The sequence below is a fragment of the Xiphophorus maculatus genome, chromosome 4, assembly GCF_002775205.1.
Source record: "Xiphophorus maculatus strain JP 163 A chromosome 4, X_maculatus-5.0-male, whole genome shotgun sequence".
Classification (NCBI taxonomy): Eukaryota; Metazoa; Chordata; class Actinopteri; order Cyprinodontiformes; family Poeciliidae; genus Xiphophorus; species Xiphophorus maculatus.
The window spans coordinates 9,525,137-9,549,560 of record NC_036446.1 but is presented as its reverse complement, the minus strand read 5'-3'; the positions used below and the strand labels follow the sequence as shown (position 1 = coordinate 9,549,560).

General features: G+C 37.9%; 1 protein-coding gene across 3 annotated transcripts in view; it reads left to right on the top strand.

Annotated features, from left to right (window-relative positions):
- Positions 1–3,155: 3,155 nt before the first annotated feature.
- Positions 3,156–24,424, top strand: part of thsd4 (thrombospondin type 1 domain containing 4) — a 40,228-nt gene continuing 18,959 nt past the window's right edge. Inside the window, exons 1-8 of one of the 3 annotated variants that reach the window (XM_023331748.1) lie at positions 3,156–3,445; positions 3,990–4,044; positions 4,191–4,257; positions 7,662–7,981; positions 8,138–8,179; positions 9,373–9,793; positions 10,654–10,756; positions 12,025–12,161. In XM_023331748.1, coding sequence (XP_023187516.1) covers positions 4,016–4,044; positions 4,191–4,257; positions 7,662–7,981; positions 8,138–8,179; positions 9,373–9,793; positions 10,654–10,756; positions 12,025–12,161 — 1,119 coding nt within the window. In that variant the 5' untranslated portion in view covers positions 3,156–3,445; positions 3,990–4,015. Of the gene's footprint in view, positions 3,446–3,989; positions 4,045–4,190; positions 4,258–7,661; positions 7,982–8,137; positions 8,180–9,372; positions 9,794–10,653; positions 10,757–12,024; positions 12,162–23,454; positions 23,600–24,424 lie in introns of those variants that run through there. The other 2 variants (XM_014473230.2, XM_023331749.1) reach the window with 2 other exon arrangements.

Sequence of the window (24,424 nt, the reverse complement as noted above, 5' to 3'; positions counted from 1 at the left end):
GTTTGTGTTCATAGTTTTATTGATTCTATTTTCTGAAAACGTTGACGTATAATTGAAGTTTTTTTTCTTTTGGGGGGGGGGGGTATTCAGACAAGCTTTTAGTACCAGAACTACCATAAAACTAAAACAAGTGCCTTTCTTCAGTGTGACAGTGAGGGTTCTGTCATCTCTCAGCCCCGTTCTTTTTTTTAGTTGATGCACTGGGTCCCTGGATAGGCTGTCTGTTCTTCTGCAGGTTTTGTATGTCTGCAGGTTCCCCATTTTTTTATCATGATGAATCAAACCACAAATGTTAAAGTTTGACGCTTCTATAGAAACATTTACTGGATTAAGCAGATGAAGCCTTAATAACCTTTAAAATAGAAAGAAACAACACATTTTACAGAAGCACCCAGCATGCATACATAAGTATGAGTATGTAAGAATATACAGTTCAAACAAAAACATTTACCACTTTAAAACTCAAAAGAGTGACCAGTCCTCTCTTAACCAGTTGGGTAAAATCGTTTTGGTGGTGAGTCTCACAGAGAGCAGGCGCTTTGGGGGCATTGTTGTCACAAGGGATTGTTCAGCCAACCATACGCAGACTGAGTGGTAACAAGAGAAATCAGACAAATTAAGATCATCAACTATAATAAAACTTGTATCTTTTTCATTCATGAGAAACTAGCAAGTGCTAATTTCTTAAAAATTCAACAATTCTTTTGACCAGATCTGAGACAAGTCAAGCTGAGACATTTTGAAGGGACCAGTGCAGGTATAAAGTCATATCTGAGGTGAAGCTTCTCTGTTTAGTGTTAAGCATTAACACTGGAATGTCCCTGAAGGTAGAGGCTTCACCTGCTTCTCTTATATTCTTGCTCACCTTTGCTTAAGCCCTCCCTAATAACCTCTTCAACCCCAGACAAGTCAAGGGAGAACGCAACACCAATCCAGACAAATGACTGAAGTGGAATCAACTATCAAACAGCTTCACACTAACAACTTGACAGGTTCTGCCGTCTGGGGTACTTGCTGTGTCGGAGATCAGTGCCTTGGTTACAGATATTTTACCTAAATCAGTCAGTAAATTTGTTATGTAATGTTTTTTTCTTAATTTAGTTTTTTAAATTCCACATCTTTCTAACTGCTTTCATATCAGCTTTGTGATGGTCACTGTGTTAATTTATTAAATAAAACATATAATTGTAAGGTTAATTACTTGCACTAATTTAATTTTAAAAAGCTTTTTTTTTTAAAGTAGAAGTGGTGTACTATATGGAGTTAAGACTTAAAAGTGATCAGTTTTAGCCATTTATTGCTGTTTGTCAAAGTTTTCAAGGTCCAGAAAAGTTACTGCCATGATTTCAATGACTCCCAAGGTGCAAGGAGAAATGTTGAAGATCTAGTAAAGGAAAGACTCAAGCAACACTTGAAGAACTGAGAAACAAGTTTATCTGAAGATCAACACATTTCATCAGAGATAAAGGACACAATTCAACAGCCTCTGTACTAAAAATAATTTTTGATGCTATGTAATACTCTAATTTTTGGGTTTTATTCACTATGGGGGATTATTATTGAAACTACCACAAATGAATGTGTATAATCCATATAATGGATGAGTTTTAAATTTTGAACTGAAATATTGAAAGAATTCAACTTTTCAATTCCCATTTATACATTTCTTTCATAGCTTTACCTGTTTTCAAATAAATGGATTTGATCATGAGAAATGTTTCTTTCCAAAGGCTCTAACCTACTAGTTCAACTCAATTTGGAGACAAGCATCTTGTTATATTCAAAGTATGAAGATCTTACATAAAAATCTTCCATTCTGCTTTGACAGGAGTCCAGTCTGTGTGAGCATGTGCTGTCAGAAAAGCTTCTGTTAGTTCCTTTTGAACAACTGTGATAGCATCACTGCTTTGTGCTGAGACACTGTGACAGTTTAGAGGACTTCAGCCGCCAACACTGCGAGCAGTTTCAAAAGCCTGACACAAATCCAAGACTAGTGACAGTATGCAGAACGAGTGTGTGAAGAATGTCTCAGTGCACATAGAAGCTTAAAAATGTAAAGACTTATTACTAATCTGCTACATTTAGCTTGCTTAAAGGATTAATTCCTTTATTTGTGAATAAAGAAATTGTGTTGGGTCAAAGAAATATAAAGAATTAAAAGAAAATAATATAAACTGTTTTTAATTTGTATCATAGCCATGTTTTTAAAAAATCAAGTTTTTGAAGCATTAATTGGGACAGGTTTTCCAATAAATTACAAACTGATGCTAATTTTAAGCAAAATCTTTCTTTAAAGTTTTTTAAAAAGTTGAATTTTGTCAGATATTTTGAAAATAATACACAACAATTTAAATTTTTTAAATTATTTTTCCAGTAATACTTAGGCATGGTTGCAATAGCATTTCAATAAAATAAGATAATGATAATAAAACAACTAATGATGCTTATCACTCTAAACTCACCATCCCACCAGGAAACATGGTGATGGATGCATTATGCTGGGGGATATCTTCATTGAGCAGAGTAACTGTTGGGAAGATGGATGAAGGTAAAAGCAGTGCAAATACATGTGCAAAACAGGAAGACACATACCCCAAAAGACGCCGCAAATTATTTACTCCGGAGGCTGAAAACAAATATTCGCCACACTTTTCAGATTTGTATTTGTTAAGCAGTTAAAAACCATGCATACATTTTCCTTATAGGTCACAATTATGCACTACTGTGAGTTTGCCCAATTAGAATACATAAAGGTTTTGATTATAATGTGTATAAATGTGAAAAAGCTTAAGGTGGATGAAGGTTTTTGCAAGGCAATGGTATCAATTAAGTAATGTTGGACAGACTGGTTCAGCAAACAGCATAATATCGCTTAATGCAATCTGTCAGATATTGGCTCAAACATGTGTTGATGAGTAATCGATGAGTAATTGATTGTGTGCGCTGCTTTTGTTTTAACCCTGCAAAAGGAGTGCCAGAGTGTTGATGTGGCTGAGCAGATGAAAACCCTAAACTGCTCTGCTTCTCCTTCACGCTCAGACAAATCCAAGCGCGCACTCTGGGGAAAAAAGCAGGAGGAGACTCCCACCTCCGTATTTTTTACATGACAGCTCAAAGAACAAAGTGGAGTAGGCTGGCTGAAGCAGGGGGCGCAGCAGAGGGTGTTTTTCTTCTGCCGTGTCAGTTTTCAACTCTGTCACAGCCCTTGTGTTTGCGCGTAAAAGCAGAACCGCTGGAGTTTCAATGAAGAGCTACAAACGGGGCTTATGGTCTGATTGATCCAGAATTCCCAACATGGCTTCAGTGGGTCACATGGATCTGCACCAGGTATTGAGAGGGAAGCCCTCCATTTCTTCACAGATTCAAGTTTCCATTGTGAGGATGCCTGCACTTGGAGAGGATACACCAGTATAAAAAGCAGAAACGCTTCATCATTAGGCTACAGGTAAGTGTGAGAAGAATGCAGGTATTAGATTTTGTCTTAATTTTGTGTTTTGTATTGATATAATCACAGTTATTTGCACCTTTCTAAATGTTTGAAGATAATAAGCCACTGTTCCCCTGGGATCAGTTCATGCTGAATTGTTATCGGGACGCGTTTGAAAGCCTTTTTGCTTCAGTGAACTTAAATAGGACAACGTGCAAATCATGACTGAGTTAAATAGTGTGGGGTTGAGAGGTGAAAGGCTTTCTCTAGCTGGATTTTAGATCGGCTGTCTGCAAGTAGGGGGGGTTCACCAGAGGAGCTCGCTCATTAGGAGCCAAAGAGGTCAGAGGTCAACTCACATGGTCAAGTGGGTGGAAGACTTTAACGGTTTCTGCCAGAGTCACTATCTGTGGGTGTTCAAGCTGAATGATTCTTGTTGAGAATATAAAAGAAAAGTCAAGAAGTGGACACTTGGTGAGACTAAATACATTTTAAAGGCTTTAATTTTCCTCCTCAAAAAAGTGAATAAGATGGCACTATTATTTTCTTTTTGCACTCATAGTGTCCAACACTGTGGAACGAGTCGCCATGCAAGAAGTCAGGATTTGGTCCATCAGGTAATTTACCAGTTTGCTTTGGGGCCTTTTTATTTTATGATTCATATTAATTCAGCAACACAATATAAACGGAATTACAGTTTAAAATCTGGCACCTTTGTGCAAAACTGTAATTTTGAATAATCATTTCTTCATGTTGCTTGCAGACTATCTGTTCAGCTGCTGCTTTGGTCACAACTCCTGGACAGTCAACAAACAGCAGATCACAGGAAGGTGAGCAATATTTGATTATTACTTATAGAGTAGCCTTTGACCAGAAATGTATGTCAGTAATTCAATTTAAAAAGTTTTCATACTTCGTTAGACTTGGAGTTCATTGAATATTGCCCATTTGGTGAAATTGGTGAACTTTTCCTTAGCTTGACGGTTTGAATACCATATTTTCCGGACTATAAGTCACTCCAGAGTATAAGTCACATAAGTCATAAGTCAAAAATGACTTATGACTGGATGACTGGAATCAATCATCGCTTGATTCCAGGACCAATCAAGCGATGAAAAACGTATGACATATTTTGTGGAAAATACGATATTTCATAACATCAATTGAAAAGGATTTCTTAAATACAGAAATGTGATGGTTATTTCTCATTGCCTCCACATTCATTTGGAAGACTGTTGACCTGACAAGGGTCCAGCAGAGAGTCACTGACACTCTCCACAATGGGGCTAAGCCAGAGAAGGTCAATGCTATGGAAGCTGGTTGATCACAGTGTACTGTATCCAAGCGTTTCAGTGGAAAAACCAAGAGCAACCAGAACTGTATCATGTGGGCCAAGAAGAAAAATCAATTATCTTTTGCTTAATGTTCCAAAGTTCTGCCTTTAGAAGAAAATCACTTTTACATGTATTTATTTATCTAGACACCAACCTCCCAGAGTTAAAGTCTTCTAGTTAGAGTTCAATGACAATTTTGGGAGACATGTTGTCTGGTAGTATCAATGCTCCATATTTTCTTAAATATAGTCGTCTATCAAGAAATTGTACTGTATTTTATGGTTCTCTGCTGACAAGCTTTATGGAGATGCTGATTTCATTTTCCAGAATGACGTGATGCCTGCTCTCACTGCCAACAGTACCAATACCTGGTTTAATAATTATAGTATCACTGTGCTTGTTTGGCCCACAAACCTGTGTGATCTAAACCTCTCAGAGAATTTATAGGGTATTGTCAAAAAAGAAGATTAGAGGCAACACAGACAGTCCAGACCAGCTAGTAGAGCAACCTGGATCTTCTTAACCAATCTTAACCGATCCAATTAAGTTCTGAGCTCACATACCACACAGTGACATAGCCTTCGGTAGGTAAACATTACTGCAGATCAAAACAAAACAACAAATAAACAATTGTAATGTAGTCCGTATTGTTTTTTCGTTCATTAAACCAAAACATGAAATCGGATAGACTACTCCAAAATTAGGAAACAAACTATGTTGTTTCCAGCGTGACGTTACGCGCGCAAGATCCCGCCCCCATCTCCCAGCTGTAGGACGAAAATGCTGCTGGCTGACGATGACTACGACTGGTTTAGCAAAGTTATTATCAATATAACGTGCTGCATCTTAAATGTAAGCCTGATATATAAAAGAAAAGGGAATGCAGAGCTTTGCAACTAATTGTCAACACTATCACAACAAGATAACAAGGTCAGGAAAACGTTTTAATTAAGACAAAAATAGTAAGGGAGGGGGAAGGAGTTCAGTTATCCTTGCTTGACTTTGACAACCGTTACATGTAGATGTGATGTGGAATTCGGTGTGTTTCGGTTCACTTAAAACTAAATATGGCGACCTACACACCAACTCTGACAGATCGTCACTAGAGTCTGAACAAGTGTTTAAATTAGCTAATCAACCACTGAAGTGTTAGATTAGCTTATAGCAGAAGTAGCTAATCTACTACAGTGGTCACTTATTAATAACTGCAAAATAATCATCAAGCCTAAAAACATGACACTGTAACGGACTGAATATTCTGTTTTATGTGTGGGAAATCTTTGAGTGTTTTTTGGTCTTGAATCCCGATGTGGCGTTATTGTCAGTTGCTCTGGCAACGAGTCTGCGTGTAGCGTAGCTAGCCGACACAGAGTAAGAAAAAAGTGGTTTTGAGTTGTTCATCAGCGTCTTTTCTCCGTTATTTTTTCCCTTTGTTGTGGCACATATGACCAAATTAAGAATACCTCTATCTCCAGGTTTCATTTAGTTAACGGAATTGTTCTACCTTGTAAAAGAATATTTTCCCCTCCAGCGTTGTGCGCAGGCGCAAAATTTCCGGATGTAAAAATAACATAGTCCATCATAGAGTAGGGCATTCTGGGTAAAAACAAACGTACAAGTCTAGTGCTATCTGGAGAAATGGATTGTGGACTTTTACAAAGGACAAAAGAGAAATTTTACAACTGCTAAAATCTACCGCCACTTCACTTTTGTTCACATTTTGTGAAGAAGGAAGTTGAAATCAATGTCTTTTTCAGATATTTTTGTGTAATTCCTTCAGTAGTTCTTGGTGCAGCGCCACCACAGGCACTGTGGAGAATGGGTTGCTCAAATGTGTTTGGATAGATTGGCACAGAGTGAAAGTGAACCAAGCCAGTTGAAATATGACAAATGTTGCAGTTTTGGTCCCCATTCAAACTGAGTCTGTCAGACAATTATTAAAACACCCTTACTCTATGTAGCCAGTTAGATTACCTCCTGAGAGTAGCTCATTTTGCTTATAATCTGTGAACTTCTGAGAAGTAGTGAGTGCACCCAAGTGACACAGAGAAGGCAGGCGTCAGCTGTCAGACAGCTGTCAACCTCTTGAACCCTGCAGGAACAGAAACCCCATGGAAGAAGCTCACGTGTGAAGCTCTGTGACACATCTACAGTCCCTTCAGTTAAAAGTTGGACGGCAGTTTGTGCGAAGTTGACTTCACGTGCTTCCACTTGGAGTCCAGCTGCGTGACCCGATGCTGACCCAGAGATGACAGTGGCATTGAGTTGAAGCAGTAAAGGAGCCAGGGGCGGGGAGTTCTGAGGTCTTGTTGAATAGCTACCCAGGCTGATTGACATCCGAGGAGCTTTCTGCCAACTCCCCCGGCTGCTCCTGTATTCTCTTTTCATCCGATAAAACTCGGTGGTCGCTAAGTTTTTACTGCAGCCATGTGTTTGCCCAGAGAGGGTGATGTGAATAGAGACAAAGTGCTCCTCAAAAAGTAGGATTTCCATACATAATGCCGGTTTGGCACACTGTTTCTCAAACAGTGAGCTCACTGATCGCTGCTAAAACGTCCCTGGCGCAGTTGCACAGAAAAGTAGAGTCAACAGGGAGTAATTCAGGTAGCCAATCAGGGATAGGCTACTAATAGATGCTGACTAACCAGCCAGATGAGGGTTTTATTACACTGAACAGAGGTCTGCTTCATGTACTGGGGCAGAGAGGTGGCGGATCAGGATATTCATGGTGAGGAGATGAGGTCACTGACTTGAGCGTTTTTCCAAACCAAGATCCGCAGAGATTAAAGTCTTGTTGATGAATGCTTCCCATGAGTACTTGGCTTTCACATCTAAACGTCCTGTCCCACTTTTTTGCACTTAGCTGCTTATCTAATATAAACTCTGTTGCGTCCGTACAGGTGCCTCAGAGGACAGAGTCTCAACAGGAGTTCAGGTCAGAGTATGGGGAAATTCAGGGAGCCTGGGGCACCTGGGGTGCCTGGTCAACCTGCTCCCGGACATGTGGGAAAGGGGTACAAGAACAGACGAGGCCCTGTCTGCCTGTGTACACTCAATACCCCTCCAGAGGAGCTGCCGTTCAGCCCCAGCAGCCAGGCCATGTCATTTCAGCTTTGAAACCTGCTGCTGCTCCACGCCACAGTGGTGTCAGAGCCTTCAACAACAGCAGCAGCAGGGGAGAGCTGAGGAGGGAGAAGCAGAGCAGGCCAGGCGAACGCAGGTAAGAAAACTGTGAGATCACTTTTTTCATAAATAAAATTGAAACTATTTTATGTCTTCCCTGCTGCCACACTGTTATCTTAAATGAATGAGTGATTAACAGGCTACTGCCGAACAGGATGGCATTTTAAGGATGTAATGCTCTTACTTCACTTAGCTCTGCAGGAACCCTGTTCTGGGACACTGTATACAGGACATGGTATGCAAACATCATAATACCCTTTGAACATTCACACACTTTGTCTTAATGTATATTGGGATTCTAAGCATAATTATATTTGTGTTAATTATGCCTTAACATAAAGAAGGATATAATTGTAAAGGTGAAATTTTTTTTCTTTTACAAAGAAAAACAAACACAGCCATCAGATGTCTCCTGAAAAGTAAACAGACTTATTCTGTGCAATTTTATCTATATACAAATGTTCTTTGAAGGCAGACATTGAGAACTTTGTGGAAAAGTTTAAATAAGTGTTAGGTTATCCAACCATTGCCCTCGGCTACTTGTCCTTGTAGGGTTACGGTGAGATTGGTGCCAATCTCATTGGGTGAGGAGTGGGGTACACCCTGGACAGGTCACCAGTCCATCACAGGGCAACACAGAGACGCACATTACAGACAACCAGACCTAAGGCCAAATTAGAGTGATAATTTTATGGAGCACAGTTCATTTAATCATTTAAAAATGGAAGATACCAAAATTTAAATTAAGACATGTCCATTCACCTGAGATGAAGTGGCGCAAGTAGAGCATTAATCAGAGAAGCTGATAAACACTTTACAAGAGACTTATGGATGCCCGGGAGGAGCTGCAAAGATCTTAGCTCAGGTGAGGGAGCTGGTGTGGGATTAATTTGCCCACAGGAGAAGTTTCTTGTGTATTACGGATCTGTCCTAAATTTCTAAGCATATGAAATATCAACTACTTAAGATTTTTTGTTTTATCTTCTATGTTGCATCGACTAAAGACAAGCTGTCTCAACTGTCAGGAACATTTAGTACACTTGGCTTTATAAAGCTCATGTATTTGTTGGGATGTGTGCTGCATGCTGAGCAGGCTGGTGTAAAAGTGACTCTTTGGAGCCGTCGCTGTGGGTCATCTGACTGCCTTCCAGTGGAAAGCCAGTCTTTTGTAGTTACAGTCAAAAGTTTAGCCTGTGTTTGGCAGCTTGGTGGCCTCCTTCCTGTCAGGCTTGCCTTTAAGCAAATAATGCTGACAGCTGAAGGAGTTGTTTCAGTTGGACTCCATGTGAAAAAGAGAATAAGCACATTGACATTTTTCTAGAGACATACTGGTGGTTTTTAAACCACCACCTTCACTAAACCTTATTTTTTGGATAAAATGTGTTAATTTTGGGATAAATACATCATAATCTACATTTATTTTCCCAGGAAGGTCACCCACATTGTCCCAGGGAAGTACGGCTATGGACGAGCACCTCATGTGGCTCCACTGTTAGTGGATTCAGGCAGAGGCTCAGCTTCCCCTCGCCTCCACAGACAAAAACGCTCTCCTGCTGCTAACTCCCTCCAGGCCTTTCCTAGAGGGCACAACAACCTCAGATCACACAAACTGGATGCCTCCAACAACCTCCATCGCTTTACCAGGCCATATGTGCATCCCAGGACTCAACATCCAAGGAATAACCAACTCTGGACTTCCCTTTACCAGCCTGTATCCTCTAACCAGGCTGAGGTCCAGACTGGGAGTCACACCTCCAGCCACCAGCTGCACAAGGAGAGACCTTACAACCCATTGCCTTCATCCTTCTGTACAGGGGAGCATGCTCACTACAGGATCTGCAACAGTAATGTATGCATGTCTGGACTCCCACAATAGTAGGGCTAGGATTTAGTTGAACAAAGTCATGTTTTTTAACTGTGAAGAAACCGGTGTGCTGTGGTGGCGCAGAGGTTAAGCACAACCCACATATAGAGGCCTTGGTCCTCGACGTGGCTGTCGCAGGTTCGATTCCCGGCCTGGCGACCTTTGCCGCATGTCTTCCCCCTTCTCTCATTACCCTCTTTCCTGTCAATTCACTGTCAAATAAGGGTCACTAGAGCCAATAAAATCTTAAAAAAAAAAAAACTGTGAAGAAACCAGACTATCCAGAAAAAACACTAGTACATGGTTAGAACATGCAAACTTTACACAAACTTCTTCTCTGCAAGTCAACAATGCTAAAACCTGTCCCACCAGGCAGCCTTGTGTTCTCAAATATGCCTCTAAATCAAGAAAAAATAAGTTATTCATCTAGTCTGTATTTAGAACACCTGGAATCAAAGAAAGGTTTTATGGTGCAGGCAAGGCAAACAAGCCAAACATCTTGAGAATGTCAGGAATTGTTTATTATTAATCTTCAGAGTAAAATAGAAACCTGTGAAAAAAGATGAAGCAGCAATCTATGAAAACCAATTTTCAGTCAGCCACAACACTTCTGTGCATTTAAATTAGTGGGCAATGTCTAGGTTTATATTTTCCTCCTGTTAAGTCAGAGGAAAAGCTGAATAGAAATTTGTTCAGACTTCAGTGAGATCTAGTTTCACTAACATGACTGTGGACTCCAACTATTTGTCAGAACATGACAGTAAGAGTCAGCAGTTGTTACTGATGATTTTACATGTTTATGGAAAAAATAAATGCTTGTTTACCCTTTCTCTTGTTCATCTCAGGATTGTCCTCCATCCAGCAAAGACATCAGAGCGGTTCAGTGTTCTTCCTACAACAACCAGCCTTTCATGGGCAGACTCTATAAATGGGAACCTTTTAATGAAGGTAGGCTTCATTATTATAATTATTTCTGCTCAGTATACAAGTTGTGGTAAATTGTAAATTGCCACCTGTGTAGGTGATTTGCAAGAACTTCTAAGTGCTTTACACTACATTTAGTCATTCATACTCACATTCATACTGATGGTGTTACACTACATTTTAGCCACACCTACCCTAGAGCAAACTGCCATTCAATTGGCGAGCACCACCAGCAGGCAAGGCTTGTGATGTGTTTAGTCCAAAGGAAAAGTCAGTGAGATTGATGGAACTGTGAATCTCTGGAGCTCCTCTCAATCCCTGCTCCTCCTGCCTTTGTTGTTGTGCCTTTGGGCAAGACACTTCAACCACTTTGCCTGCTGGTGGTGGTCAGAGGGCCTGGTGGTGGTGGCGCCGGTGCCTGGTAGCCTTGTTTCTGTCAGACTGCCCTTTATTACTATCCAGTAGCTTGCCACCATCAGTGTGTGCATGAATGGGTGAATGACTGACTGTAGTGTGAAGTGCTTTGGAGTCCTCTGGACTTGATAAAGCACTATACAAGTGCAGGCAATTTACCATTTCTGTGATCTATGTTTTCAGTTAAGGTGGACGGCTTTTCCGTTTTCAGATGACAGATAGGATGATAGTCTGATTTGTTCAAACCTTGTGGTATTTTTAATTCCCCAATGCTGCTTAAAACCTCTCCACAGTGTTATCTTTGACCTTTCTGTGGAGTCACTTGGTCCTAATGTTGCTGTTTGTTCACTACTGTTTTCTAATTTTTTAATGAAATCAAATCACATACAAGTGGAGTTTATTAATTATGTTACTTCTAAAGGTGTTGAGTAAAATTTCATTTAGAAGATCTGAGTAAAGGAGGATACAAATACATGCCACTTTTCAGACCATTAATTGAAATAAATTGGAAACCATATATACACTTGCCATCTTTCTCTATGCAATTACTCCTACTAATTATGGTGGTTATCACACAAAATCCCAATAAAACTTGGTAAAGTTTCTGGTTTTAACCTGACAAAATGTAAAACAAGTTGTCTGTGGACATACTGTAAAACATTCTTTTAGTTTTATACTTTTTTCCCCGTTAGAAACCATTGGATTTTTATCAAACTCGCGTTAACAGACTAAATGAATTACCTTGTTTTCATCAATGATACGTCAAGTTTGTCATTGTCTTTTAGACTCTGACACTGTTTTCTTTTGCTAATACATTGTGTGAAACCATCATGATCTCAAACTATCTAAATGTCTCACTCTTTTTGATCTTTTCTCAGTTTCTGGGGGGCAGCATTGTGAGCTAAACTGCCGGGCCACTGGGTTCAGATTCTACGTTCGACAGTCAGACAGGGTGATTGATGGCACGCCGTGTGGACAAAATGAAACAAATCTGTGTGTGGCGGGACGATGCACGGTAAGCAATCTTCACCTGTGACCTGATGAGCTGTTCCCTTGAAGCACAGAAATGTTCGGTTTCTCGTGGATGATGGTTGCAGTTCATGTACCTAAAAGTAGCCATCATTATCCTGCCTGGTATTTTCATCCAGACTCTTTTATGTTGTTGGTGCTTCTTCTTTCTTGGATTAATTCTTTCTTTTTGGACTTTGTTTTATTATTTTTTAAACAGAAGAATGCATTTGATAAACAATAAAAATTTATATTTTGAAGTGTAATAATGGCTGTGAACAGGAGAGGGCAGCACAGCGTAAAAGTAGGCTCGCTCTTTGTGTTGTTGCTAGTGATGGTCAGTGGCACTTCTGGCTGGCTTTTCATGTTTTGTGAACTTCCCTGTTCTTCTAATCGGGTTTTTAAAGTCAAAAATGTACGAAAGAAGCAGCAAAGTGCCGTGTGATCACAACGCTGACCTTGCTCTGGGCTCTGTGTTTCTCATGCATTGTAATCCATCATTAATCACTGAGGCATTAAGATTACATCAGGGTAGTGAGGTCTTTAATCTCTGGGTTTGGATTTAATCACTTTTCCACCACTATAAAACATGTTTTGCTGCTGCTTCTTCACAGGGACTGAGTTGAATTTTTGTGACTAATTGGGACAAAACAGAAAATTATTAGTTTGAGTCAAGATGTTGGACATTTTTTTGGTACAAGTCCAAAGCTCATAGCTCATTATAAAAAAATCATGATCCTAACTTTTTCTTCCAAAAGTTAGTTTTGCAAGAAAAAATTTGTTTTCTTTTTGTGTTTTATAATGTAATTTTAGCGTTTTGGGTAAAAACCAAAAGGTTCCGTGCATGCCTGAGTTTATGCATTTAGTTGTATTTAGCTTGCTTTTAACCAGGAATTACATTAATAAACCACATATACGCAGCTAAAATATACAGTTAGGAGATCAGCATTTCACAAGTGATATTAGATAAAACATTCTCGATTTGTTTTGGCCATTTTGCAAGGAAATCAATATTGAGGCAGATATTTGGTACACACCCCAAAACAACATATTTTAATGAATGTAAGTTTACAACTCAGCTGGGTTAGTATAGCCTTGTAAGTTAAATATACCAGTGGCTCAGTTTAGAATTGGATGAGTACTTAGTACAGTAGTTTAGAATGACTTAAACCCAATTAAAATCATTGCAAAACTTCAAAAGGATGCTCAAAGGACACTCATAATTCAGTTTGACTGAGCTGAAGCTATTTTGCCAAGATCTACACAGATATTTTAGTATTTGGGTTTATAATGCTAGTGCAGATAAGCTCCAATGGACTCACAGCTGGAATTACAGCGATAGGTGGTCATACAAAATATTGACACAAAAGCTTTGAATACTGCTTTTTATTTGTAAAACATTAAAAAAACTGTTTCCTTCCTCTTCAGTTATGGATTGCTTTATGTTGGTTTGCTACATAAAAACTCAGTAAGACACATTGAAGTTTGAGGCTGTGATGTGACAAAACAGGATTAAGTTGAAGGGGCATTAGTACTTTTACTGTATGTCTGTATATTGGAAAAGTTCACACTGAGGCACTGACACCATTCTGAATGACTGAGTGTCTCAGACGAATAGTGAAAGAAAGGTTTCTTTATTGTAGAGCTCTCACCCATTTTTGACTTCCCCAAGTGAAAGCCAAGTGAGTGAATATGAGACGTGTGTTTGTATTTTTAAAGGGCGATCACTGACCACACACACTTCACTGCTGGTGATGTTTGGCCCACCTGAAGTTAAAAATTGGTCTTCCCTGAACTATTGCGTACTCAGTCATGGATTTCCAGCTCAGTACAGTTTGGGAAGGAATGATGAAATAACAGAAAATCTCATATGATGGCTGAGCTTACCATCAGTCTTTCTATTCATAGTGCTGCCTTTAAGTATTAATGGTCTCTTTTTATCTCTATATCACAATGATAGATGTAACGATTTTCAGAATTGATTTAGTTGTATTTTTATTTGCCAGTGAAGCTGGATAAGTACACATCTATTCTCTTGGTATGCTGAGATCTCGGTGATAGTTTTCCTCTCTGACTGGTAAGTTTCCAAGGATCCAGAGAGCAGCTCAGCCCCAAACTAATCAAACAACCAGAACCTTGCTTCACTTCTCTTCTTTGACAGCTGCATCTGTTTTGTGCATTCTCTGCTGAGGTGGGCAGGCAGACTTGTTAAAATAGGGATGAGTGCTTTGATAAACAGCCTGACTGGCACACACTGTTGGAGATAGCTTAATATTTGCCATGACAAACCCCAGCTGCTGGCTCACAAGACTGTTCATCATTACACACTGCAGATGGTCATGTGTTTATGTCAGTGGACATGAAGTGACAAATCCAGTCAGGTTGCTTTGCAAACAAATTATCTTTCCAACTAATCTGATTGAGGTGCTTGCTGCATTTTGCTTTGGATTTCATACAGTCACATGAAGATTAAAGACAAAAAAAGGTTTCAATCTCCTCATTTTGAAAACTACTGTTTCTATCAAGACACATGCTTCACATTTTCTTGTTCATTATGCATTCAATATGTTTAGTGGTTAAATTGTTACAAAATAACAAAATGATTTTGTGTCATACTCATACAATAAAGATTGGAACTTGTCCAAACTGGAATCAACCGGTTAAACCTCAAAGAAATCACTAACTGGCTTTGGCCAGTTAATGAGGCAAAACATTAAAATTGATTTTCGGATATTCTCCATCCAGCCGGGCTGAGCTTAAGCTATTTGGCAAAGAAAAAATGGTAAAAATATCAATGTTGTGCAAAACTTGAAGAAAACCTATAGCTGCAATTGGAGGAACAATAACTTCTACAAAGTATTTACTTAGGTTGATGTGGGATACAAACGCATCCTACATGTTTAAAGGTCATGTTTCCTTTTCTTTCCACATTATATTTGTGCACTTCTCTTTGTTGATCATTTACAATAAATCCCTTTTATGCCAAAAATAATGAATAGTTTGTAATGTGAGAAAAGTAAAAAAGGTTGGCATACTTTTTCCAGGAACTTTATAAGGAAATTAAAGAGATCAATATAATATGTACAGACATTTCAGTCATCAATTTATTTTATATCCACATTTTTATACTTGTGACAGGTGGCCAGTCCATCACAGAGCATGAACAAATGGTGTCAGTAGCTATCATTTAACTATTCTCTTTAATTTGTTCTAACTGTGGTTTCCAACATAGTTAAAGATTTTTAATCACATAATTAGTTTAGTAAACCTTCAATTTTAGTACCATCACAACAACAATGTCCCCAACACCATACATTTGTTTTTTTCCCTTGAACAAAACATGACTTCTTAATATTAATTTGTTTAAATTATGTTCAATTTCTTTTTTCTTGTTTTCTATTTAATCCTCAGCAAATTAATTTGAAGTCACCTGTAAGCATTTTGATGGTGGTAAAAGCAAACATCATGTAAATAACTTGAAAGTATCTCGAGTCGCAGTATTAAAGTTTATTTTTTTCCATATTATTCACACCTTTTAAAGAAGCAGCAAATCTATAAGTGCTGTTATATTTTCCAGAAGTTCCACCACAGCTATTATTAGATTTGATTTCTGCACTTATATCTATGGTTATCAAATAATAATTTTTTTTTCAGAAATGTATTTTTTTTAATATAATGTCTCAATTACCTAGACGTCGTTTAGACTGCTACAGACTTACTGTTAGCAGCTGCGAGTCACACTACAAAGAATTTAGTGTTCAGTAACAGTGCCATTAAACTGCCTTGTAAAAATGATTGCATCAGTATTGGCAACAGATTGCAGCGTGGAAAGACAGAAACTCACTTAACTCCACTGGATTAGATTTTCTGTAAAATTCCAATGTTACATTTTGTTTCTATATGACTTACTGAGTAAAATGATGCATTAAGCCCCCCTTTTCACTGATGAGGTGTTTGATTCTTTGCTTTGTGCAAAAGCGATCATTCTCTGAATACACTTTGGTAGGTCAGCTTTTACTTTAGAGCTGAAACCACTTACATCATGAAGTTAGAGATATTGAAACCTTTGATGATGCTTCTGATATCCAGCAATTATAGTTGAAGAACAATTGGGACAAGTTGATGTTAAGATGTGTTGGAGATAACAGATTAATCTCTCCTTTTTACTTCAACTTCATTGGCTAATATTGGCCCTTTATTAATACTCTCAGAGTCAGTGTGACCTGTCCTTCTCCAGCAGGCTCAGATATTCCATCTCTGTGGGTCAGACACTTGTTTTCCACCCACACACCTCTGCTGGTCTCTTTTCCAGCTCATAAAGTCTTTCTTTGAGGGATAGAAGAGTTTTTAACCTTGTGAGCTGGGCTCACAAGCATTTTAGCATTTTGTCACGCTATGTGCTTTAGTTAACTGGGCTGTAGAAATCTAAAAATAATGTATCAACAAGCCAATCATCCTCCCACCTGATGGACATGGTTAAAGAGTCAAACTAGTAACTAACCAACACCTTATCATGCTGTTTGTCGCATCATTCATGCGATATAAATTAAACTATGTATATAATTCAAATGTATTCTATTTTAATTCCATTTAAACATGCAGTGGAGATTGTGATGTTGTGATGTTCCTTCCTTTGGTATTTATCAAAATGTAAAAAACAACTTCTATTACACATTCCTAAACTCATACTCAAACCAAGATTTGCTGACCATAATTTATTAATGATACCAAGGACGGCACTGGGGCTTTGGAAATTCCTACTGGAACCAAATTATATGTCTGTTTTTTTTTTGTGAGTCTCAGTTCAAAACATAAACTCAACAGAAAAATTATTCAATTAACAGAGATTCGCTAAAAACAGAACTGGACATTCTTGAAACCTGCATTATTTGTGAAAACACAAAAAGGAAACATTTTAAATGTTTGGTCTTTGCTCTAGTGAAACAAACCTGGTCACATTTTGTTGTTGAAACTGTCTCACTTTTATTCTAACAGCACAAACTAAACATTTTAAGTTAGAGAAATGACCTAGCAGTTTTTTGAGTGTAGGTGTGACACCATATGTGACATTATAATCACAGGAAGAGCAAATGTCTATGGACTTCCATTTCCTGAGCATTTTTTGGCAGGTCAGCTAAATCCAGCCTAAGTCACTTATATCAGCACAAACTCACATCCTCATCTTTAGACAGAGGAAGTTAAACCTAAAAGGAATAAAACAGGAAAGAAAATCAAAAGTTGTGATGACAATACGCTCACATCCCTTTGAATTGAAATGACACATTTCCCCAAATTTGTATCCATTTATTTTTTTCTTATTTCATGCACTCTAAATAAATCTGAATAATTAATGTAATAACTAAAAAAAATTAACAAAAAGTAGCTGAAAGAAGTGTTATCTTCCTTATATCTTCCTCCACCCCATTTAAATTAAGAGAATGTTAGCTATTCAACTCAGAAGACTATTACAGCCATGTTTGAAATGCACAGGAAACACATGCAAAAAGTACACAACAAAACATCACCTAATTCAATGCCATATCGCTTCTTCATAATGTTTTAAATTTTTTTTAAAACAGAAAGAGATTTAAATTGTTTTATCTCACTGTCGAGATGGCTCGATACACCTTTAATTGAGATTCATCTTTCCATCATCGTACTTCTAAATCTACAATTTTTGAAAATCTCAGTTCCTATTGAATTATTTTATTCTTATCCTACACATATATAATGTCACTTCTCAACATTTATGTTGTGCACGGTGGCATTTTGGTTCCTCATCTTTTTCTTTCTTTTTATTACCCTAGTAACTTGTACTTAAGATCATTTTCATTTAAGGTGACTCCTGACCAAGACACAAGTAAGCAGTAACCTCCACAGTGACTTATAAGAACGTTCTCTACAGATGTGGTTGCACATTTAGTACAGTGTTGACAGAGGTTCTTTTCAGGCAGATGTCTCTTGTCACTAATTAGCTTGTTGAGTTGCTGTTAATAGGCTGTGGAAATTGTTTTTCTTTTGCCTCATCAGTTTGTTTGGAATGTCTATTAAATGCATGCATTATCATTCTTGCACGTGTTGCCATGTGATCCAAAATGTAGTTGTGGGTTATATTTTCATGTGGGTTATAGCCGCATTGAGGCTATTAACATAAGATTTATAGGTGTCAGAAGAACCCAAGTAACTCACACTTACAAATAATTTGAAAGTAATCAGTCCCTAAATTAAGCTTTGTGTAATAAGGTCTAATGAATACAAATAGGAATTGAATACATTAATAAAATGAGACCCAAAAAACAGCAAACCAAGAAAACTGAAAATTGATCTTTCATATAAAGCAATCTGGCATGAAGCCAGTTTAAAATCTATAAAAACAAATTAAGAACTTGGTGTGTGGAAAGATCCATCAGAATCACTCCTTAAGATGCATTCAGTATAAAGTTTAGTTAGGTTGCTATCAACATCTTTCTTTCGTCTTTATTGTTTATTTTCATAGTGATAAGTGTTAAGTAATCAAAAGCAAAACACTTTTAACATTAATAGCCTTAGCTAATTTGCAATGCACGTTACTAGGTGAGCATTTAACAACGCAAAACTATTAAGACGATAAAGCAACATGTAAAATGTCATGCATCTGCTTTAAAAAGTCATGCCAATGGATAGTTAAAATTACATTTATAACTAAAAATGTGGACATGTGTAATACTGGTCCTGAACTAAATGTCTGCCAAATGTGATTCTCAGGGCAGTAAATTAGACTCAGATTTCTTTCTTTCACGTTTGTGTAAGACACCTTAGTTCTTTAGTTTGTTTTTTTTAGTTAGTTTAGCTGGGACAATGTGCAAAAAATATTCATATTAAAATAAGAAGTTTTGCATCAGATTAACTTAATCAGGTTTCCATTTGTAGTCCCTTAGGAGGTGAGTTAATACAACAGTCTAAAATCATACAAAATACATTTAATGTCCACACATGTCTTGTTTACAATCATTGTACAAAGTCAAAATTACCACAATTAGACAGAATCAAATGCCTTAATTACTGTTTTAAATTTCAGTGCTGACACAATAATGCTTTCCTGACATTAAGTGAAAAGTCCTTCAGGTCAGCAGAAAGTTTAAGACTTTGTGGGAGTTTGTTCCATTCTTTAATCCCTTTAAATGAGAAAGCTGTCTCTGCAAATGCTGAGCTATGTTTGGGTTTTCTGCAGTCGTTACACCTCATGGACTTGGAGCTCCTGGTTTTCTGCTCAGTAAAGTTTTTCAGTGGTGAAGGAGCAGTATTATTCACAATTTTAAAGATTAAATAACATATTATAACACACAACTAAATTTATTAAAGTGTAAAAGTTTTTATTTTCCTAAAATTTGACAGTCATGGTATCTCTCTCTTTTTATCAAGCACTTTGTTGGCTTGGCTATCAAAGCTTTGCTTGATATCATCATGAAATACTCTGAATAATGTGAGAAAGTACCATTGCTTTCAAATATATTTTTGCAGTGTCATGAATCAGTGTATTTTGCATGTGGCTACTAACAGAAGTATTAGTATATGATTTTTGAATGTAAATGTTGGATCCAAAACAAGTCCTATTTATTACAATTCCTCTGCTACTTCATTTGGACTCTGAATTGTGGCTCAAACTTTGGTTTTCTAGTCTTTGTAAAATATTGCCACTATTTACGTTTAGTTGCACAAAAGGCTGATGATAAGGTTAAGAACAACTAAAAATGAGACTTGTAACTTTAACATGCTACACTTTGGGACTTTGTAAAAGTTTATGTAATGAAAAATTAAAATTATCCATGAAAATATTTGAAAAATGTATCACTGGACACCCTGTATTTGCTGGATTATAACCCCACGAATAGTAAAACTATAGCTAGGATCTGCTGTAAAAACACTTAAAACTGACTATTTCAATAGTTTACACACCAAATATCCTTTAATATGCATTCATACTCACATTTGAAACTTTTGTGGTACCACCACAGAAGCTAATAGCTACAGTCGCCCTTAGCTCCACTCGGGGATACAGCTAATCAGCAGTAAAGAAAATGAATAGCACTCCTGGATTGGTTGCTTTGCAAATGCCATCAAATAGCATTGATGTAGCATGTGTCTAGATATTTCAGCTTTCCAAGCTGCATTTTCTTTCAAATATTTTAAATATACTCTATGAAAAAAATTGCGACTAGGCAACATTTTCACGCATAATTTGGAGTTATGTTCTAAAAAATATCTTCTAATACTGAACTGAACTGTGGGAGTCCACTGTCCATTTTATCTATTGTATATTGAAATGTATAATTACAAAATATCTGTCATTATTAACCTCTAAAAGGTTTCCTGGCTGGTTGGTCCTACCAATTTCCTATGCTATGTCAGAGAAACCGTTACATCTGTCTGGGATTTGTGTTCTCAGATTGTCTTGTTGATAAGACCTTCAGAATTCAGATCTGGTCAGAATTCAGATGTGCTTTGAATATTTATTACTTAAAAATTCAAGACCCGCTCATGATATCCATCAATTTCACACATAATACATTCCAAATCAAAACGTCCTTTAGTCTTAGAGTTTCATCAAAACTGTGATAATTGGATTCATACACAGTTATTATTAAAAAAAAATATGAACAAAAAACTTTTAGTTTCAAGCCAGAGATAAGTAGACACAGAAGCATTTTTTAGACACACCTTGTCCCTCCTATCAGTGTTCTTCTCCTGACCTGCTTTATTCATTAGCCATCCTCTTCAATCCTCCCTTCTTCAGTCAAAACACTTTGCTTGAGGGAAACAATCATGGGACCTACATGTCTGGTCTTGCTTGACTAATATGTATCCCAGATGCACAAAAATTATGTCTTCTCTTTCTGCATCCTCCTGTCTTCAGGATTTTGTCAAGTTGACTAAATATAAAGGATTTAAAAGTAATAACTGGGGAAAACTTGGTTGGCTCTCCGTTAGAGATTTAAACACATGCTTCATGAAGGTTGTAACACTGTTTTATTGTCTTTTGGTTTGAAAGATTAATTCCAGTTGAGTTATGGGATTCAAGTTGAGTTCTTCCATTTACAGCAAGTCACAGTTGCCAAAAAATGTTTGCAGTCATCATAGCTTTTCTTCATGAGCTTCAGACTGAAACATCCCTCAGTAACTGTAAGAGTGTGAGTCAACTGGACCTCGACAGAGCTCAGTAATGTTGAGAACACCTGTAGCATTCTAGCATGTGTGGGCTGGAGACCGGGAGGATCAGGCGTCCTGAGCCAAGGTTGCTTCTGGGCTGGCCCACCTATAGACAGACACATGGACCCCAGGGTGTGCTGAAGCGTCGGTCTGGCCCCGCCCGACATACACTGACTGGTCTATGATTAGATCTCTGATTTTTCAGAAGACTAGGACAATGCCAGTACGGCGACTGTGATGGATCGGTTGCTGAAAATGGACCTTCCCCTTTTATATGACTCCAGCTGAAAATACAGTTGTCATCCTGCAGATACCCCCTATCAGATTTCATGTGTGTGAGCGTGTGTGGGTGTGTCTGTGTCTCATGCTGGCTCTGTTCCAGCAAATAGCATAAGTCGAGCCAGTTGAATAAAATAGAAAAAGATCTTTGCATTAAAATCCTCTGTTTGATTTGATTTGATTTGAGTAGTTACACAGAGTATTACCCAATATTGGGGATAGATGATTCACTAAGAAATTAAATGACATAAATGTTATATATTATTGCCAAGTAAATATTTGGGTGTAGGTTTAGTTATTTAGTGACAATAAAAACAGTCATCAATTTAAAGTCCAAAGCAAATAATTGTGACAAAGCTTAACAAATTCTTACTCAAATATTCCCTAATACAGTTTTGGGGAAATTTATTCTTGTCTAACTATTAAAAACATGTAAGTTTTAGTGAGTAATTTAAAAATGATGATTTTATGTAGCAGTTTCTTATCAAAAAGTAGATTTGTGTGTGAGGTCTTCAAGTATCAGATCTCATTTTATTCCAGTAGGTGTCATTTTGGTTCAACGCTACTCATATTTCTAGTGAAGTACTTAACTTTGCAATTTAATGTTGGTGCTTCTGGTTATAGAAAGGCTAACTGCAAACGCTACAGACTTAGCAGTGGAAATGTGATGAGAGTGCTCACTGACTGACTGTTTTTTACTTAGTTACCATTATATTTCTTCAGCGGTTGCAAACATATCTTGCTGAGCTTCTGCCACTCACAGCCATCACAGATGTAGCTTTCTGGTGCATGAACTCTTCAGATTGTTGCAGACAGTTGTGGTCTCCATGTGCCTCTTAAAACCAGGAAACGTTTTCAATTAACTCACTGTATGCCTTTCCAGGTCAATTCTCAAAAATGTCATTTTCTGCAGAAACAGTCATGACAACTCTAAGGTTCCCATGGTACATATACGTACTTCTAATGATAAACCTAATGACTTCAGCCTTCTTGTTATCTGCTAAAGGTCTTTCTCTATCTTTTTCTCTCCCTCTCCTTTTAAGTAGTTTCTTACATTTGTGTGCTTTCACTGACATCACTTTTAAAATATCTCACTGCCATAAAAATAAATAGGCAAAGTAGGTAATGATTAGTCTTTGTCATCCATAAACAACCTCTACACCAAACAGTGTTGTTAATGTTGCAATCTGGCAGTTTATATTTACTGTTATAGCTGAAAGTCGCCTTTGATCTCTGGCTCAAGGGCCAATTTAAGTTTACATTGCTCTGACTTTTAAGAATTAATGTGGTGGAACCAAATTGGGTGCAGTTGGTAAGCTATGTGATTTTAATGGGGTTTTTTTAACTGCCTGCATTATGCAGCAAAATAATTAATGTTTTACTTATGTGTTGACAGAAATATGTTTTACCTTTTAAGCATGTTTCCTTTTTAACACATTTTTTATTGTGTTTTGCTTTCATAGAATGAGAAACAACCTTAAAGATAATTTCTGATTTAGAGTTTATATTTGTTTGAATCCTCTGAAGATAGCATGGCCACGAGCCAGTTGCACATATTTTAATTGCTGAGGTTATGCTTCTAAAATTTCCTCCCTCCCTTTCATCCCACATGGAAAAATTCCACACAGCTTCCTTTCTGACTTCCAATTTAATGTCAGTAGTGACTGTAACACATATATTCCTCCCTTCCAATTGATTTTCAACTTCTTACTCTTTCTGCTCTAAAGAAAATACCCCTCTTTATCCCCCAGCTGCACCTCCCCCTGCTCATTTTACTGCAGTAGCTTGCAGAGATCACTTCTGGAGTGAGAAGGTTCTTTTTTGGCTTTGTCAGAGCCACAGAGGCGAGGAAGAAACAGACGGGAGCAGGCATCAGACTTGTGAGCATTTTTGTGGCCACATGAGAGGATGCTGTCAGAAGTGGCTCTGCTGCTGCTTGTCTGCCTCCACGTGTGTGTGCAGGGGAAGCCGCGGTCGCAGGTAGGATCACCTTTGCTGGGTCCAGGAGGAACCTGAGGGAGAACGGGGATTCCCATTGTCGCTCAGTGTCTGATTATGACAGTTGAAGCATTGCTCAGGGTGAGATTGTTTTGGAGGCTCTGAAAGTTTCAGTGTCATATGCATCGCACCAAGATGAATCCTCTCTTATTGCCAGGCTCTTGGTGTTATAAACATTTTGACAGTGTCTGTTATTGCAACCCTGTGATACTGTGGTCCAGCTATTGAGTGGAAGCATTTACAGTATTGCTGTTTTGATTCTGGCTTTCCTTGCTCTCTGAGCTGTTTATTTTTCCACAGAACATTCACTGGCTGCTTGTGGGATTATATTTCTCTCCAACTGGAAGAGCCAGTGAGTCCGGGGGCTTAACAAATGTACTCGGGATACCAGCTCAGACGAGCTGTGTTTGCTGAAGAATAAATGCATTGTGGGACACCTGAGGCTGTTATGTGAACCTATCAAGCACCAAGGTCATGATAAGGATGCCCAACCTCATTAGACAATGGCACCGCTTGTTAACAGCCACTGGATCTGTTTTTATGTAAAAATCTGTTTGGTGACAAATATGTCACTTAATATTGAGGCTTTATTGGGGATGCTGCTGTATATTGGTAATAAACATACACAGCAATGAGCTAAACATAGATTAAAATGAGCTATTTTTGGATCTCCAACAGAATTTGGAGATCACTTTTATATAATACAGCCAATATCAGGCAATGTTTGGAAATCAACCCTTCAGCAAATGGAGACTGTTCTGTTATTATGTTACTAGAACTGACCATCCATATGAGAGTGCTGCTGTC